The 15,957-nt window shown below is 55.4% G+C and overlaps 2 protein-coding genes across 5 annotated transcripts in view; one reads left to right on the top strand and one right to left on the bottom strand.

Annotated features, from left to right (window-relative positions):
* Positions 1 to 8,944, top strand: part of DGLUCY (D-glutamate cyclase) — a 129,289-nt gene extending 120,345 nt beyond the window's left edge. For all 4 annotated transcript variants that reach the window (XM_004476065.3, XM_058292435.2, XM_058292440.2 and 1 more), the window contains exons 12-13: positions 549 to 700; positions 7,760 to 8,944. In XM_004476065.3, the coding sequence (XP_004476122.2) occupies positions 549 to 700; positions 7,760 to 7,909 (302 nt within the window). In that variant the 3' untranslated portion in view covers positions 7,910 to 8,944. The remainder of the gene's footprint in view (positions 1 to 548; positions 701 to 7,759) is intronic.
* Positions 8,945 to 14,354: 5,410 nt separating this feature from the next.
* On the bottom strand, positions 14,355 to 15,642 carry GPR68 (G protein-coupled receptor 68). The gene has a single exon (XM_071213726.1). The coding sequence runs from the start codon at positions 15,550 to 15,552 to the stop codon at positions 14,437 to 14,439; it is 1,116 nt and encodes a 371-aa protein (XP_071069827.1). The 5' UTR covers positions 15,553 to 15,642; the 3' UTR covers positions 14,355 to 14,436.
* Between the last annotated feature and the right edge of the window lie 315 nt (positions 15,643 to 15,957).

The following is a 15,957-nucleotide window of genomic DNA, read 5'->3' as shown; positions in this document are numbered from 1 at the left end:
GACGCAACAAAAAAAAGAGACACAGATTCCTGAGCCGCCTGATGGGAATGCAAGCAGACACAGAAGAACACACAGCACATGGACGCAAGAGAGCAGACAACAGGGCGGCGGAAGGGAGAGAAAGAAATGAAATAAATCTTAAAAAAAAAAAAAAGACAGCATGGTCTTCGGTGGCCTGTGAGGGACTCGGGTTAAGACGTCAGGGAGGGTTTCTGAACGTGGAGAGTTCTGGAATCGGTTCCTGGGCGTTTTGGCCTCTCCGTGGTTAACAGCAGCTGGCCTAGTAGTGCAGGGGCGCTCAAACTGCAGTTTGTGTCAAGATCATCTGGAGGGCTTATTAAAGAAAACGCCGCTGGCTTCCCTTTCCCCTCAAGTCTCTGATTCAGTGGGTCTGGGCTGGGACCCCAGAATTTGTGTTGTGGAAAAGCTCCTGCTTATCTAGAGCTCTGCTTCCAGGTCTCTTCTTCAGAGTCCTGCTGCCTGGAGGGAGGGTGGCGCCCACCGCCTCTGCAGTGCTGTGACCCGGTCTTTTGTCGTGGTCCTCCTAGGTGTCTCCAACTGGGGAGGCTACGCCTTGGCCTGCGCACTGTACATCCTCAACTCGTGTGAGGTCCACGGACGCTCCCTGAGGAAGGCCAGTGAACCCCCCCGAGCGCCCGGGGAGCAGAGCTGGACTGGGGCCCTGCCGTCCGTCACTAAGGTAACACCCCGCGGGCCGCTCCGCGGAAGCAGGCCTCGCCCCGGATTAGGCCCCGAGGTCCAAGCTCTCTGCCAAGGACCCATCCAAAGCCAGGGGCAGAGCCTCCCTGGAAGCAGAGCTCTTCCGGCAGGAGCCGTGGGCTGGCCTTGTACGAATTACCATGGTCTTACATACCGTAAAATCATAGGCGATCCTACGTCGTTACGGAGGAGCAGGCATGAGTGGCCCTTTGCCTGCCAGTTTGACCTCAGGCAAGTCGCCTGACCTCCCTGGGTCTCCCTCTTGGTCTGTGAAGTGGGGGGTGACCAGCCTTGCTGCTGGAAGAGATGCCCGCCTGCCCAGGGTAGGCACTTCGTATCGGTCGCTGCAGGCGTCCTTAGTGTCCCCGGAGGCCAGGGAGCACAAAATCCTCCCAGCTGAGACCCTCAGCCATCCATCGAAGACACTGTGGACCAAAGCGCTCTGGCTGTGGGACAGGAAAGATGGGCGGCGGGGTGGCGGGGAGAGAGCCCCCGGGGGGGCTGGAGCCGGCCAGTAACCTGGAGAGGAGAAGGGGAGGTGTTGCGGGTGGAAGGGGTGGCGGGCAGGCGCCTGGGAGAGGAGGACAGGCTTCGTGCTGGCTGGGGAGCCTGCTCTTCAGGTGGAGGGTCCTACACAGGGGCGGTGATAGGTGGGGAGGGGGCTTCAGACCCCGGAACCCGTAAGGAGGGTTTGCAGTGTTGTTTCCATACGTGCATTTCTCGGGGCTTCATCCGATTCTCAAAACCCCTGGGAAGAGGGAGAGCATGCGAGCCAGACTCAGGAATCCAGGACGCCCTCACCCATGAGCGCGGGGCCGACCTGAGAGGGAACAGGGAGCCATGCAAGGCCTTTGAGCAAGGGCGTCGAGCCCCCCTGCGTCCCCCGCCATCTTTTTGGAGCACCCCTGGGTGGGGCCGCCCATCTGGCTAGGGTTCGGCTGTTCCCCCAGCTCTCAGGGAGCAGGTGCCACCCCAGTGACCCCAACCCAGACACGCAGCCGCTCCTCACGTGGATCTGCCCTGCTGGCGGAGAGGAGCCTGGCCAGACGTTCCAAGACACAGCCTCTAGGGATGATTTGGACCCCGGGAAATTGAGACCATGGCTGTAACTCACTTCACCCCAGGGGCAGACGGGAGGGGAGCAGGGCTGGACATGTGGTGAGGGACAGTGGGGAAACCGGGCTGTTTGGCCTGGAAGAGAAAAGACTTGGAGGGCTGAGGCTTCTTCACCCATCGGAATGGCTTCCTGGGGGAGAGGGCAGATCACCCCTGGGCAGAGGGGCCAAGGGGACAGGCCCCAGGGGCCACGCAGCTGGCGGCCCCACCTGCAGGGGGTGACTCTGGTACAGAGCCCCCGGTCACGCGGCACCACGGCCTCCCCGCCCCTCCCAGCCCGAGCCCGCGGCTGCCACAGCTGTCCGCTGCTCTCAGTGCCGTCTCCGGCCATACAAGGTTTCACTTTCCCGGTCTTGACCTCCAAAAGACTTGGAGTCCTAAGTGGTCAGCACCAGGGGCCAGGAACCAGGGCCTGTAAATCTCGTCCCCAGCACCCAGCAGAGGGAAACAGTGCTCAGTTAATCCTTGTGGAATAAATGAGTGCCTGCATGGAGGAAGGAAGGAGGCAGTACTTTATTAGACCCGTGGTTCTCAAACCTCGGAGGCATCAGGACCACGTCGAGGGCTTGTGCCGGGCCCCTTCCTGGAGCTCCTGGTTCAGGGCAGCCGCGGTGGACTGGAGAATCCACATTTCTAACCCGTTCCCCAGTGACATTGGCGCTGCTGGACCTGGGACCGGGCTTTGAGAAGCACTGGGCGGTTTGGCAATGTGTGGGAGACGGTTGGTCTGGGGGGTGGAAGAGGCCTGAGGGTTCTTGAGGCTCAGCAGCTGTGATGGGGCAGGTGGTTGTTACAAGTCCCCCAGCCAGCCATGGAGCCTGAGGTTCCGGAACCTTCCACTTCTGACAAGTGTCTGGATCCTCCTCCAGAGCCTCCCTGCCTCTTCTCTGCCTTTGTCATCTTGGACCCTTTCTGCTCTCTCTTCCATTTGCCTGTCTCTCTCTCTCTCCTTGTCTCTGTCTGTCTCTCCTGGTCCTCCCCGGTTTCTCCCCAGCAGCCCCCTGGATTGGTGCTATCCCCATGTGCAGGTAAGGGGGCTGGGACCCCAAGGCTACTCAGCTGCAAGGCAGAACTGAGCTCTGAGTCCAGGTCCCTCTGGCCCCATGGGCTGGGCGCTTCCTGCTACAGCTCGGCAGTTTCCTCCTTCCTGTCATGCCAGGGTGTCGTGCTGGGTGTGGGGGCACAGGGGGAGCTTGGGCAGCTGTGCTGACGTTTTCAGGGGAAACGGTCTCCCCAAAGGAGGCGCAGAGGGCCTTCTGTGCTTTCTTGGCACTTCCTGGATCTGAACTGGAAAAAACACGCACGGGGCTGCCTCGCAGGGCGCCTGACTCCTGATTCACAGGGACACGGAAGGATTAACCCGGCCAAACAAACGCAGAGTCCAAACGCTCACCCTCCAGGGAGAGAAAATTCTCCTTTGGCCTTTCCACCCAGTCCTTCATAAATAAATGGATAATGTACCATCCTTGGGAAGAAAAGAAAAGGGAGTTTTTTTAAAGCAAAGGTACCGACTCATTTTGGCCGAGTACCTCCTCTGGCCGGGACAGGCTCGCCCTGGGGAGCAGTGAGTCAGACGTTCCTCCAGGAGACTCACGGGGCAAGGGTGATCTCAGGAGCCTCGGAAGCGTGCCCAGCAAGCTGCTGTGGGGACAGAGGGTGGCGGGTCTGAGCAGGGACAGCAGGGCGGGGAGCACCTCCCGCCACAGGGGGACCCCAGCATCGGGACCCCAGCAGAGTGGAGCGCACGGGGAGCACGAGCATCACGACCTCGGGGTCACGGGTCTTTCCAGAGGGTTCCCTGAGTTGTCGAGGGGGCCCTGACAGAGCTGTGGCCTAAGCTGGAGACAGGAGTGCCTTGGACGGAAGGCCCCCCACGTTCGGGGACAGGCGAGCCAGGACGCCTGTTGGTGACTGCAGTAGGAGCCCCAGGGGAGCGGCCACCCCATCTAGGTCACAGGCCTGGCCCGTCTTGGACCCTTGGAGCTCCTGAGAGTGAGGGAGGGGCAGTGCCCTCGGGGCAGATCAAAGCTGCCCACCAACCACTCCCCAGACCCATCAGGGGCCCAGAGCCAGTCACACCTTAGGAGGGACCAGGGCGGGGCCTGCAGGGCCAGGAGCCTGGGGGCAGAGCGCCCGGCCCCACCCCCCAGCAGAGGGCAGCTGGAGCCCTGGGAAGGGGTGGGGCCCTGGGAGAGACTGAAGGCCCCCGAGGCCCAGGCCCCAGGAAGCCCATTCCTTCTGTCCCCCTTCACCCCCTGGGGGGGGAGGGTCGGCACAACTTGGCCTGGGTGCTGCTCTGGTTAGGGTCCCTTTCTGCTCAGCAAGTGCTGGATGGAGCGATGATGAAAGAATAGATGATGGATGGATGGGTGGGTGGATGGATGGATGGATGGATGGATGGATGGATGGATGGATGGATGGATGGACAGACAGACCAGTGCAGAGAAGCAGGAACATGGTCCCTGGCCTCAACCTGGGCTCCCATTCTCTTCCAGCTCTTTCTCATCTACCCCACTTATCTTTTTAAACTTTTTAAAAACGGCATCAGTTTTGCTTGAGCTGTAAGTGTGGCATTGGATGAATTTTTATATTGGTATAAACTCATGCATGCAACACCGCCAAGATCAGGCTACAGAACAGCTCCAGCTTCCCAGGAGGCACTTTTGGCCCATCCACCCACTGTGCCCCCCAGCACTCAGCCACTGAGCCCAGAAGTCCTTCCCGCACCCTGTCCCCTCTGCCTCACTTCAGTCTCCGTGCCTCCTCCCTGCCCGGTGCTTCAGCCTAAGCAGGTACCGCAGCCTCCAGCCTCCCCGCCCCGGCTCCCGCTCGGCCTCTTGGAAGATGGCTTGGTCTTTCAGTGATCCCTGGCAGTTTGAAGGCAGGAGCAGTTGGCCCAGAGGGTCCCAGGGACTCTTAGAGGCTGTGTGCCAACCGGTTCCTAAGCCGCTGACTGATCCTGGGCTCCCGGGGGACCCCCTGCCCTCCTCGGGACCCAGAAGGATGCACATGGCAAGGGCAGGCAGTGTGCTGGGAGGAAACGGCCCAGTGGTCCCAGAAGCATTCCCCCATAAAGAGAGGATATGACCCAATGGGGAAGACAAGTGGGAGAACAAAGTCCAAACAAAGGGCGGGAAATGCCAGTTGGGCTGGGTAGCCCCAGGGAAGGGGCTGCTGGACAAAGAGCTTGTGTGGGAACAGGCTAGGGCCACCTCCCACAGGAGGACGTCAGCCTTGGCCCCCAGGCCAGGAGGCAACTTCTGGCTGGGCCTTACGAAGCCATAATTCCCAGTGACATTTGCCATTGTTTTAAGTTGTGAGTGGGTACCCCTTCAGCTCCTTGCTCGGACCTTTCCTCCTCTTTGGCCACCTCTGGGGAGGTGTCCCTCCTCCAGAAAGTCTCCCTTGATCCTCCCCCGTAAACCGAGTTGGATGCCCCCGTTCTGCGTGGGGATGGCCGTGCACTGTGACTGCCTGGTCACTCATCTGGGTGCCAAGCAGGGACCATGACGTAGCTGCCCCCATATCCCCGGTTCAGGACCTGGCACATTAGTGGGTGCTCAGTAAACCTTGGTGGACGAATGAATGAATGAATGAGCAACGCGTGAGTAGGCAGGTGAGACCCTTCTCATGCTGTGCTCACCTCCCTGTTCTAGACTCCTGCGGCCCCTCCTCTCACCGCCCTCCTTTATTGTGGGGGGCTGGGACGGATGCATTTGACCTCTGTCCATGGGGCACTGTCCTCTCACCTCGCGTCTGTACCTAAGACACCCCCCCCCTCCTCAGGGGGACCAGAGTGATTCCACCAGGAAATACACATCCATGCTCTAGACATGTGGTTCTCTAGGACCTTATTTTTGGTGGGAGAAGGAAGAAGAACGGGGAAGGAAAGCAAACTATTTTAACTAGCAAGTGAGTCAAAAGAAGACAGCTCTGGACTAAAGGCCAGGAGAGCCACCCTGCCATTAATAATCAGCCTTATCTCATACTGTGTGCCAAGAATACTGTGTGCCAAATAATTCTCATTTAATCCTCGCCACTACCCTCGGAAGTAGGCCTTGTTATTATTTATCATCAACTTCCCTATTTTACAGATGAGGACACTGAGGCACAGAGAGGTTAACACACCTGCCAGGAAAGGACCCAAGTCAGATCCATCTGATCCCCCAACCACGTGCCTGGGGAGCCCTGGGGCTGCAGCTTCAGGGTGGGGCTACGTTTCCTGACTCTGCTTCCTCCCTCCGAGGCCCCCAGGCCCCAGACAGTAATACCTGGAAGGCAGCAGCAGGCTTTGTTGCCTCGCTGCTGGGGACCATTGGGTGCCGTCTCAGGAGGAAGGGGGGGGGCCTTTCTGGTAGATAATCCAGGGCTGGGCAGGGGGTGTTTCCCAGGAAGTAGCCCCAGCTGCACCTGCAGGAGGTCTTCAGTGTTTGGTAGGAAAGTGCAGGTTCCTCTAGAACAGCCTCAGGAGGCAGCAGCTGGGGTGTGGGGCCTGGGTCTATAGGACTTCTGTACCCATAGGTTAGAGGAGTGCATCTCCGTTTTATGGAAAACGGTGCATTCATTCCATTTTTAAACAACAGCGAAATGATTTGTAGTGAGGTTCTGGCACTTTAGTCCTGCTTTTCACCCTTTGAAGATCAGCTTGGCTTCAGAAGGTGTCCTCTGAGGTCGGCCACGGTTAGGGATGGGAAGAGAAGAGCCGTGGAGGGAGCCCAATTTGTTTGCTTGGTTTTTAAAAGGCAATTAGAAACTCCAGGTAAAACAAAAAATTACCCAAAAGAGGAACAATATTTGTAGACTGCCAGTCAGTGCCATGAACAATACTTGTGTGGTTATGAGAAAGTGGCCACTATTTATATCCGTCTCCTATGGCTGCTGTAATGGATGACCACAAACTGGCTGAAACAATACAAATTGATTCGTACAGTTCTGGAGAGCTCCCTGGGCTAAAATCAAGGTGTCAGCAGGGCTGTGTACTTCAGGAGGCTCTAAGGGAGAACCTGTTTCCTTGCCTTTTCCACCTTCTAGAAGCTGTCTGCATTCCTTAGCTAGTGGTCCCTTCCACCTTCAAACACAGCAATGGCCAGGTGGGGCTTTCTCACATTCCATCATTTTGACCTTCACTCTTCTGCCTTCCTCTTCCACATTTAAGGACCTTTGTTATTCCTTAGGGACGCTCTGGATGATCCAGAAAAAATCCCCTTATTTTAAGGTCAAATGATCAGCAACCTTAAATCCACCTGCTACCTTAATCCCCCTTTGCCATGTAACAACATATTTATAGGCTCTAGGGGTTCAGATGTGACCAGCATTCTGCCTACACTGCCATTCATTCATTTAACGGAAATGATGATGTAACTATATTGAGACATGGAGGAGAAAGGTGAGGTTAGCATAAAAGCTGATCTTTTTCAGACAGGAAGGAAATAGATAATGGCTAACATTGATAAGTCAAGAAGAGTCATGTGACTTAAGTTACAAGAAAGTAACTACCGGAAGAAAAAGCCCAAACTGTTCAAAATGGTTGCTTCTGGGGAGTGGTTTTGAGGGTGATGAGGCAGGGTGTAGGACACTTGTTTTTCATGATGAGTCTTTCATTGGGATTAGTACTTTTAACCACAATTTTACTTTTTAAGAAGAAAGCACATCAAGTCAGGATGTCTGGCCTCAACCTGGGCTCCGAGTCTCTTCCAGCTCTCTCATCTCTCATCTCGCCCCACTTCTTCTTTTTTAACTTCTTGAAAATTGAGTTACATCGAACATTCAGTAAAAGTATTTAAGCCATAACTGTGGACTTGGATGAATGTTTAGCTATGTATAAATATAAACCCAACTCTTCCTCCACTTATGAATGTATGAATTTATTTCTTTTTCCTCTCCCTCCACTACTTCCACCTCTGCCCCAATTTTTTTTTTCCAGGAAGAAAAAATGCTGGGCATCCTGGTGCGGCACAAAGTCCGGAGTGGAGTCACGGGCAACGTGGGCATGGAGGTGGATGGGCTGCCCTTCCACGGCATCCACGCAGAGATGATCCAGAAACTGCTGGACGTCACCACGGTGCACATGTGACCATCCATGTTACGCGTGTGTGGAATTCACAGCAGATGGCCAAGCCTGGATCTCAGGAACAGTTCCCCGAGGACCCCCAGCTTCCTTCCACAATAGTCTTGCAAATAAGCCCTGGCCCCGGGTGACTGAACTCTACACCGGCCTAGGAAATTGCATGACGCTTCCTGGGAGGGAGTAGTAAGTACAGGATAATAAATAATTTTAAAACAAAAAACAAAACAAACAAACAAACAAACAAAAAAAGTAAGTACAGGAGTTGGGGGCCAAGGACAGCATTTCTCTAGGTTTCAAGTTGTTGCTTTTATTCCTAAGGTCTAGAGGCATTGGCTCCAACCTTCCTTCACCCAGGTTTCTTCGGACCACCCACATTGTCTGTTATGAGAATCTTCTTGCCAAATCATTTATGGGGACACCAGCGAACAGTTAACTGCCAGGCAGAGCATGGCCATTAACACGGCCACAGCTAACCACTAGGTTAATTAGGAAATGGTAAAATGTGAAAATGTGTAATGTGTATTTACACCATCGCCTCCCTTCTGCCCCTCCCTTATTTTCCCCTAACCTTCCGCCTCACTTCCTACCCTAGAGTTTGACACATTCTTCCTCTTTCCCCCACCCATCTACTCTAGAGCTATACATCCTGGGCTCCTACCCAGGGCTCACATGATCCAGCCTTACCAGACAAGTCTAGGCAGGTTGCCCTTATCTCCATCACAACCTCCCACTGCCCATTCCCAACAAAATTAGAAACTGAGTCACCAACCATGTCCCATTACACACTCATGCCTTGTACCAATACGGTCCATGTCCTGTACCAGTCGACTGCTGAGCGACAGCTGACTCATCCAGACAGGCCAGTCCGGCTGCCCAGCAAGCACCCCAGCTGTTGGTTGAGCCTGCTTGGTTTTACTTCATTGCCTTAAAAAGCGTCTAGTTTGATTCTTTAAGGGCCGTTAGTTGTAAAGAACAGAACGCATGCTGTAGAAATTTACTTTATATAGGACACACAACAATAAAGCATAACTGTACAATAAAGTGGCTCTGGGGTTAACTTTCTAGACCGTGAAGTCCTTGGCCAAGAGTAGCTAGGGCGGGGTCTCTGTCCATATCTCCCTTTGTCCTTCTGGTGGAGAGTTCTACCCTTCAGTTCCCATTGTAAGAGACCTCAGGCCTTCAGGGCTTAGCATCCCACCCCTGCCCTGCCTTAGGGCAGGGTTCACCAGCCAGGTCTCCAATTATTGTTTTTGTCCCAGATTTGTGGCTGCAAAGCTCCATGTAATAGGAATCTCTGATTGAGAGTGTACCTGACATTTTGAAATCTTGGTTTTGCAATATTAAGAGCAAACTTCTGTTCCAGCATGGAGAAGTTTGGGGCATAACCAAACTTCATGGTGGGCAGAAACGTTTCAGGAGATGATTAGGTGGTCTGGGAAAGAAGCTGAGATGCAGGTCCGGCCCAGAGAAGGAAGGGAGGAGGGTCCTGGACAACGGGAGGGGTTGTCCAAAGGCTGTTCTGCAGGGAGGGCAGGCCTGGGGCCCTGCAGGCAGGGGCTAAGGGGCGAGGGAGAGCCAGGAGAAGACCTCTGAGCAAGCCCAGCCCCAGAACCATTGGGGCTCTGGTTTCCAGGTTCCAGTTTTAAGTCTTTTCCGCTCCACACTATGATTCTTCTTGGATATCTTAAGGTTTTTAGCAAAATTTGTCCTAGCTGTGGCTGTGCGCTGGAGAAGGGCATATATCCACGTCTGGGGTGGCACTGGGAGCACAGTGGGACAGTGGGTCAAGAGGTGATAGGCGGGGGATGGTGGGGCATCTCCCCGGGGTAAGGGGCTGGAGTGCTAATAGGATGGATTTGCAGAACATGGGAGCAGCCCTTGGGATGTGTCTGGGATGCAGGTCCTGGAAACAGTGTGTGGGATGCTCTTTGCGTATTCAAGGGCAGGCTGCAGTCCTGGGCCCCATCTCGGTGGCACATGCCCCGCAGTCCCACCCTCAAGGAAGGCCAGCTCTTAGCTGTCTGGGTGTCCTCTGACCAAGTGCTGCTCCATCACTGAGGCTCTCCTCTGAGGTCACTTCCTGCCTCTCATTGCCTGGGCCCTACTGACTGACGGCCCCAACATATCTGCCCACTGCATTCCACCCCTCTACGTGGGTTCCTCTGGCTCCGCAATGAAGTGCAACTGTCAGATTCAAAAGACCAACTGCTCTAGGCAGGATGGGGAAGATGTGGCTTAACAGCAATTCCTTGCCAGGCAAGACCGCACATCAGTAGAAGCACAATGAGGTAAAAGGTTCCTTTCTCCTAGGTGCAGGGCAGACTTGGTCTCACTTCAGGCGTGGGCCTCACACTTGAAGAAATAGATTTAATTGAGATGAAAATGAGGGCTTAAAACCTGTCAACTGGAGGTGGCTTGAAGAGCTGTCTCAGAAACTAACCACATGCTTTCCGATTCTGCTTCCTCTCCATGCACACACAGGAAAACTAAATTTCCCAGCTTCCTTTGCAGTTAGGCTGTGGCCATGTGGCTGGACTCTGGCCAGTGGGGTATGAGTAGCAGGGATACCATCCATTTCCATCTACAGCCATAAAATCCTCTGTGAAACTCTTTGTATTGATTTCCCTACCTGTGTGGGTAGAAGGGGAAGACCCCCAAACAAGGGAACCTCTAGAGAGAAGGCTCCTGAAACACTGGCATCACTTGGGAAAAGACCCGCCAAAAAGAGCAGCTTCCCTTTAGACTTGGCACGAACTAGAGATAAGCTTTTATGGTTTTAGGCAGTCTGTGGGGTTTATTTGTTCCTGCAGTATAATCCAGCCTTGCCTAATAGGAGCTTGCAAGGTTGAACTCTGAGAGTACCTGAAGGCCACATAGCTCCAGCATCTGGAACTAAGGCCAGCGGGGAAAGTGGTTCCACTCTGGTTCATTAGGAGGTAGGATTTTCCGCCCCATCCTGGAATGACTTCTCTTGGGTGGTCACGAGTTAGCTGTCATTGGAGGTGTGTGTGGAGAGACTGGACAGGCATTTCTGGGGGATAGGGGATAGACAGGACGCCTTTGTGGAGAGCAGGTTGGACTTCATGACCTCTGCAGTCCATTCCAGAACTGCTCTCTAATGTCTAATCTAGAAGTTTCCTACGAGAGTTGTCAAATTAAGCCGAATGGAACTGAAATACCACCATTTCCCCAGAGCACTGGGCACCACTGTACCCGAGGACGATAGCTGTCAAAGACCACTGTCTTGCCAGATGAATTCCAGGAATGGAGGCTGCAGGGTCACCAGCTGTGAGAAGCAGACTTTTCAGAGAAGCACTGAACCAAGAGACTCTTTCTAAATTGTATCAGCCAGAGGGAAGCAGCAGATGGGGATGTATTCTGTTGTGAAATGTCCTCCCACTCTTGCCTAGCCAGCCCACAGACCAGTGTGTATAAACAGGAAGATGAGCCCTCATCTTACTAAGCAACACTGGTGAACAGCAAAGGAATCTAATGGCTTCTGCCACCTTCAGTCCAAACCAGATGCACCTCTTCTTCCACTCACTCTCCCAGGATAGGAAGGAGTCAATCTCCAACAGTGTCCTCACTCTGTTTGGAGGAAGGAACTACTCTTCCGGAACACTCCAGGGCTCCAGGAGCCTGGCTTGGAGAGGGATTTAAGAGACCAAAATCAAACTTAACATTTTAGTATGATGCAGTTAATCCTTAGTGATAAACATGAAGCTTACCACCTTTGGGAGGATGCTTCAGCTTAAGAAGCTTGCCAACAAACACGGGCCTCCCCAAACAAAACACAACCGCAGAGAACAGCCTCAAAGAGATCAATACCACAGGTCCTTCTCAGGGCTGTTTTGAAAATCTTCTCTAGCGGGGACGAGCCAGTCTAATCAAGGCCCTTCTAGCTTTGGTGAGGGGCCAACCAGCAGGGAAAAGGGCCAGGTGGCCAAGGAGAGAGTGGTATTCCCCAAACGACAGGGCTGGGCGCTGTCCTCAAATGAGTTAAGTCCAAGAATGGACTCCCACAATGCGATGAAGAGCTGGATAGCACTTTTTGAATCTCAAGAGGAGTGAGAGAAGACTCTAGTTCACTCGAGGACTCTATCTCTCTTTGCCACTTGTGAGGTGATTAAGGGCAAATCCCCTCATTGGTCTGTGCAAGTCTTCTCTGAGAAGGTCAGCCTCTGGCCCTTCCTGGGCTGTTTCAAGGGTCCTCTAGATTCCCCTGGTGTTGGACGATCCCTTCCCCCATACTGCAACATACCTCCCAGCCACGGCTGGTTACTTGCTTGATCTGCAGACTGAAGGAGGCAACGTAAACCCAGTGCACAGCCCAACACATGTATATTTGGCATAAAAGAGAACACAATACAAAAATGTGACTCTTGGTAGTAAATGGAACTGCCCTCAGCTCATCCCAGTGGGAACACCAGCGGATAAGGTCAGAAGGGGGGAATACTGTGCAATGAAGAGGCAGAGGGCTTAGCCAAGGCCTTTGCCCCAGTAACGTTCTGGCCTGGGGCTGGGTAAGCTCTTCCTGGCTGTGCAGCCATTTCTGCTACCTTCAGACCTGGTCACCCCCTCCTCCAGGAATGGGGTCAGAAACTCTCTAGGACAGAAGTCCTCCATAAGGAGCAGGGCCAGAGGCAGCCCAGTCGAAACCAAGTATAACCCTGAGACCCCCAGTAACCACCCTTTCTTGGGGCACACCCAGCCTGGGCTTTCTACCCCTGGGTGCCCCCTGATGGAAGGGTTAAGAGACCCAGGGTAAAAGATCAACATCTTAGAGGGTGAGGAGGAGAGGGGAAGGAAGACCCCTTACCAGAGTCCAGAATTATCCCACTGATACTAGCTCCCACCTCCCCCACCCAGCTCGCTCCGCAGACTTTAGCTCACCTAGCCCCTTGGATCCGAGGAACTAGAATCCCAGGCCTTGGAGGGCATGTCCTGGGCAGTCTGGGAGAAAGGCCAGAATTTGTGTAAAGGTGGCCAGGTCTCCTGGGGCAGGGAGAAGCTCCTCTGGTCCTGGGTATGTGCACTGGGGCAGGGGCTGAACCTGGCACATGGCAGAAGCAAAAGTCCCTGGGTCTGGAAGAGCAGATGAGGCTAAGGGACCCCATGGCATCTCCCTGCTGCTCTCCAGGGACCTTTGAGGGATGGCATTTAGGGGGCAGGAAGCTTGGCTGCAAAATTGAGAGTCTGGGGGCACAGTGGGGTGGGAGGGCTTCGACGTGGTCAGACACAAAGTCACAGGAGAGGTGAAGTCTACAGCCAGCCTTCCAGGCCAGGAGGAAAGACAGTGGTCACACCCTGGGCTCCATAAGGCCCACGGACTCTGTCTCCAGGTGGCCGAAGTGGGAGCAGGAAGGAGAGCAAAGGAGGAAGGGAGGCCCGGGCGCCCTCTCTCCTGCCCCAGGGACTGCTTCAACCTCACTGGAGCTAAACCCCAGGCCTGTGGGCTGGCAGGTTTATTCTATCATAGTTGAGCTGGGGGGGAAGGCCATGCTCCTCTGGAGGCTGCTTGACACTCCCCAGTGTGTGCGTGTCTGTGTGCGTGTCTGTGTGTACGTGCTTGTAGGGTCAAAATCAAGGTGGGAATTTTCCCGAGGCCAGAGTTGGCTTTTGAGCCCCTCTGCTTGGGCTCCCTGCCAGCAGCCACAGAACCCTAACTCTGACCTCAGTGTCTTGGCGGAGAGATGTCACGGAGACCCTGGCAGAACAGCCAAGAGGGCGTGTGGGCACATGAGCTTCCAGTCTGGTGCTTCTGAGGAGAGGGAAACAGGAAACTAACTGGGAGGAATCTGTGTAGGGAACTCAGTTAAAGACACACGGGCCCCTAGCACAACCCTTGAGCTTCAAGTTCTGACTTTCGAATGACCACAGGCCTCTCCCTGGGAAGTCCTGGGGCTTAATTCCATCAGCCCTCAGGCTCGGACATGCCCAAGTAAGAATGATCTGCTCAGCTCTCCCCGGGGAAACTGTCCTGTGGCTGGACCTGGGCCTCTCAAACCCCTCCTTGTTCCACCCTCGTCCCCAGTACCCCAAGCACTTCCCACCCTCCTTCACGGCCTCCAGCCTCCTGGCCGGACCCATCTACCTCCTCACCCCGCCTTGGGGTGGCACCCAAGCGTTCATGATGACAGTACAGCTTCGCGCGTCTCTCCCCGGGTACCAGTGGTGCGTCTGAACAGGTATGGCCTGCGCTGCGGTATCAGCGGCCCTGGCAGGTGCCCACCTTCCCCTGCCAACCCCCACCCTCCATATCCTCACATTCTGCACCCCCATCCCAGCTTCTCTTTGAAAACCTCCTGGAGGTGACAGTTCACTGGCCTCCCACCAACCGCCCGGCACGACAGCCACCCAGATGGCAGCAGACGAGGCCCACTAGCTGGTGGGCTCATGCCCACGCTCAACAGTCCCACCCAGCTCAGGAAGCCGCGGCAGGCTGCCGGGGGCCCAGGCCGTTTCTCTCCAGCAGCAGGAAGAGCCGCCTGCAGTGGGCAAAGCGGGAGGCAGCGGGCGCGCGAGCTCAGGCCTCACACATGGGCGACCCCGCTTAGGCCAACCCGCCCATGGGGGCTCCCCCCCGCGCCAGGCGCGTCCGGGTTCGGGAAGGCCGAATGGAGCTTGGTCAGCAACTCGGGCTCCTCGCTCTGGGTCCCACTCTTCCCAGAGGCCACAGGGGTGCCCAGTGGGCTGGCCTCCCTGGCCCGGCGCGGCCCGGAACAAGTGAGGAGGGCCAGGCAGGCGGCGCGGAGGCGGGCCAGGTCCCTGTGCGTGGTCTCGCTGACGAAGCAGTAAAGCACGGGGTCCGCCACGCAGTTGAAGCTGGTGAGGAGGAGGGAGAAGTGGTAGGCGTTGAAGACGCCCTGCGCAAAGGGGCAGCCGGACTCCCAGAGGCTGCGCACGAGCAGCAGCACGTGGTAGGGCAGGAAGCAGGCCAGGAAGATGACGACGGTGCAGAGCACCAGCCGCTGGATCTGGTCCTTGCGGCTCTTCTGGGTGCCGTGGCTGCGGCGCACGGCCCGCAGGATCCCCCGGTAGGACGCGAGCAGTAGGCAGATGGGGAAGAGGAAGCCTACCAGGAAGCGGTAGTAGTTGATGTGGCGCTGCCACTCTTTGATGGGGTAGTGCTCGAAGCAGACGCGGTGCCGGTCCTTGTCCTCGATGACCTCCTTGTGCAGGAGGAAGTAGATGCTGGTCAGCAGCTCCTTGGCCCAGATGACCACGCTGATGGCGACGGCTGCCTTCAGGGTCCTGACCTGGTGGAAGCGGAAGGGGTGGGCCACGGCCAGGTAGCGGTCGATGGAGATGCAGCAGAGGAAGCCGACGCTGATGTAGATGTTCTCGTAGAGGAGGATGCCGCACACCTGGCAGGACAGGTCGCTGTGAGACCAGTTGTCGTGCTGCAGCACGTACTGCAGCCAGAAGGGCAGCGAGCAGATGTAGAAGAGGTCCGCCACGGTCAGGTTGCACAGGTACACGCCCAGCTCGTTCCGGGCCTTGATCTGCAGGTAGCCGAAGTACAGGGCCAGGCAGTTGGCTGGGAAGCCCACCACCAGAACGGTGATGTAGACCACCGGCGCGAGCGTCTGGTGGATGCCGTGGTCAATGGAACAGTTCTGCAAGGGGTCTGTAGTGTTGTTCCCCATCTTTGGGCCGAAAGGGGCCTCGCCCTTCACGGGCTCAGGGAATGGGGCAGGCTCTCTGCCGCCATCTTGTTTGTAGAATGTGACTCAAGCCGTCCCAAAGGTTGGGTCTTGGTGGTGGAGGTTAGAGCCCTGAAAGTCAAAGGGAAGAAAGGCTGAGAATAATGTTGCTGACATTGACCTAGTCACCTGGCACCTACTATGTGTCAGGTACTCCTCAGGGCTTTACTCATTTTTTTTTTTTTAATATTTATTTTTTATTTCTTTCTCTCCCCTTCCCCCGCCCCCCCGTTGTCTGCTCTCTGTGTCCATTCGCTGTGTGTTCTTCTGTGTCCATTTGTATTCTTGTTAGTGGCCCTGGGAATCTGTGTCATTTTTTGTTGCATCATCTTGCTGCGTCAGCTCTCC

The sequence above is a fragment of the Dasypus novemcinctus genome, chromosome 3 (assembly GCF_030445035.2).
Source record: "Dasypus novemcinctus isolate mDasNov1 chromosome 3, mDasNov1.1.hap2, whole genome shotgun sequence".
Classification (NCBI taxonomy): Eukaryota; Metazoa; Chordata; class Mammalia; order Cingulata; family Dasypodidae; genus Dasypus; species Dasypus novemcinctus.
This window is presented reverse-complemented; position numbering and strand designations above follow the sequence as displayed.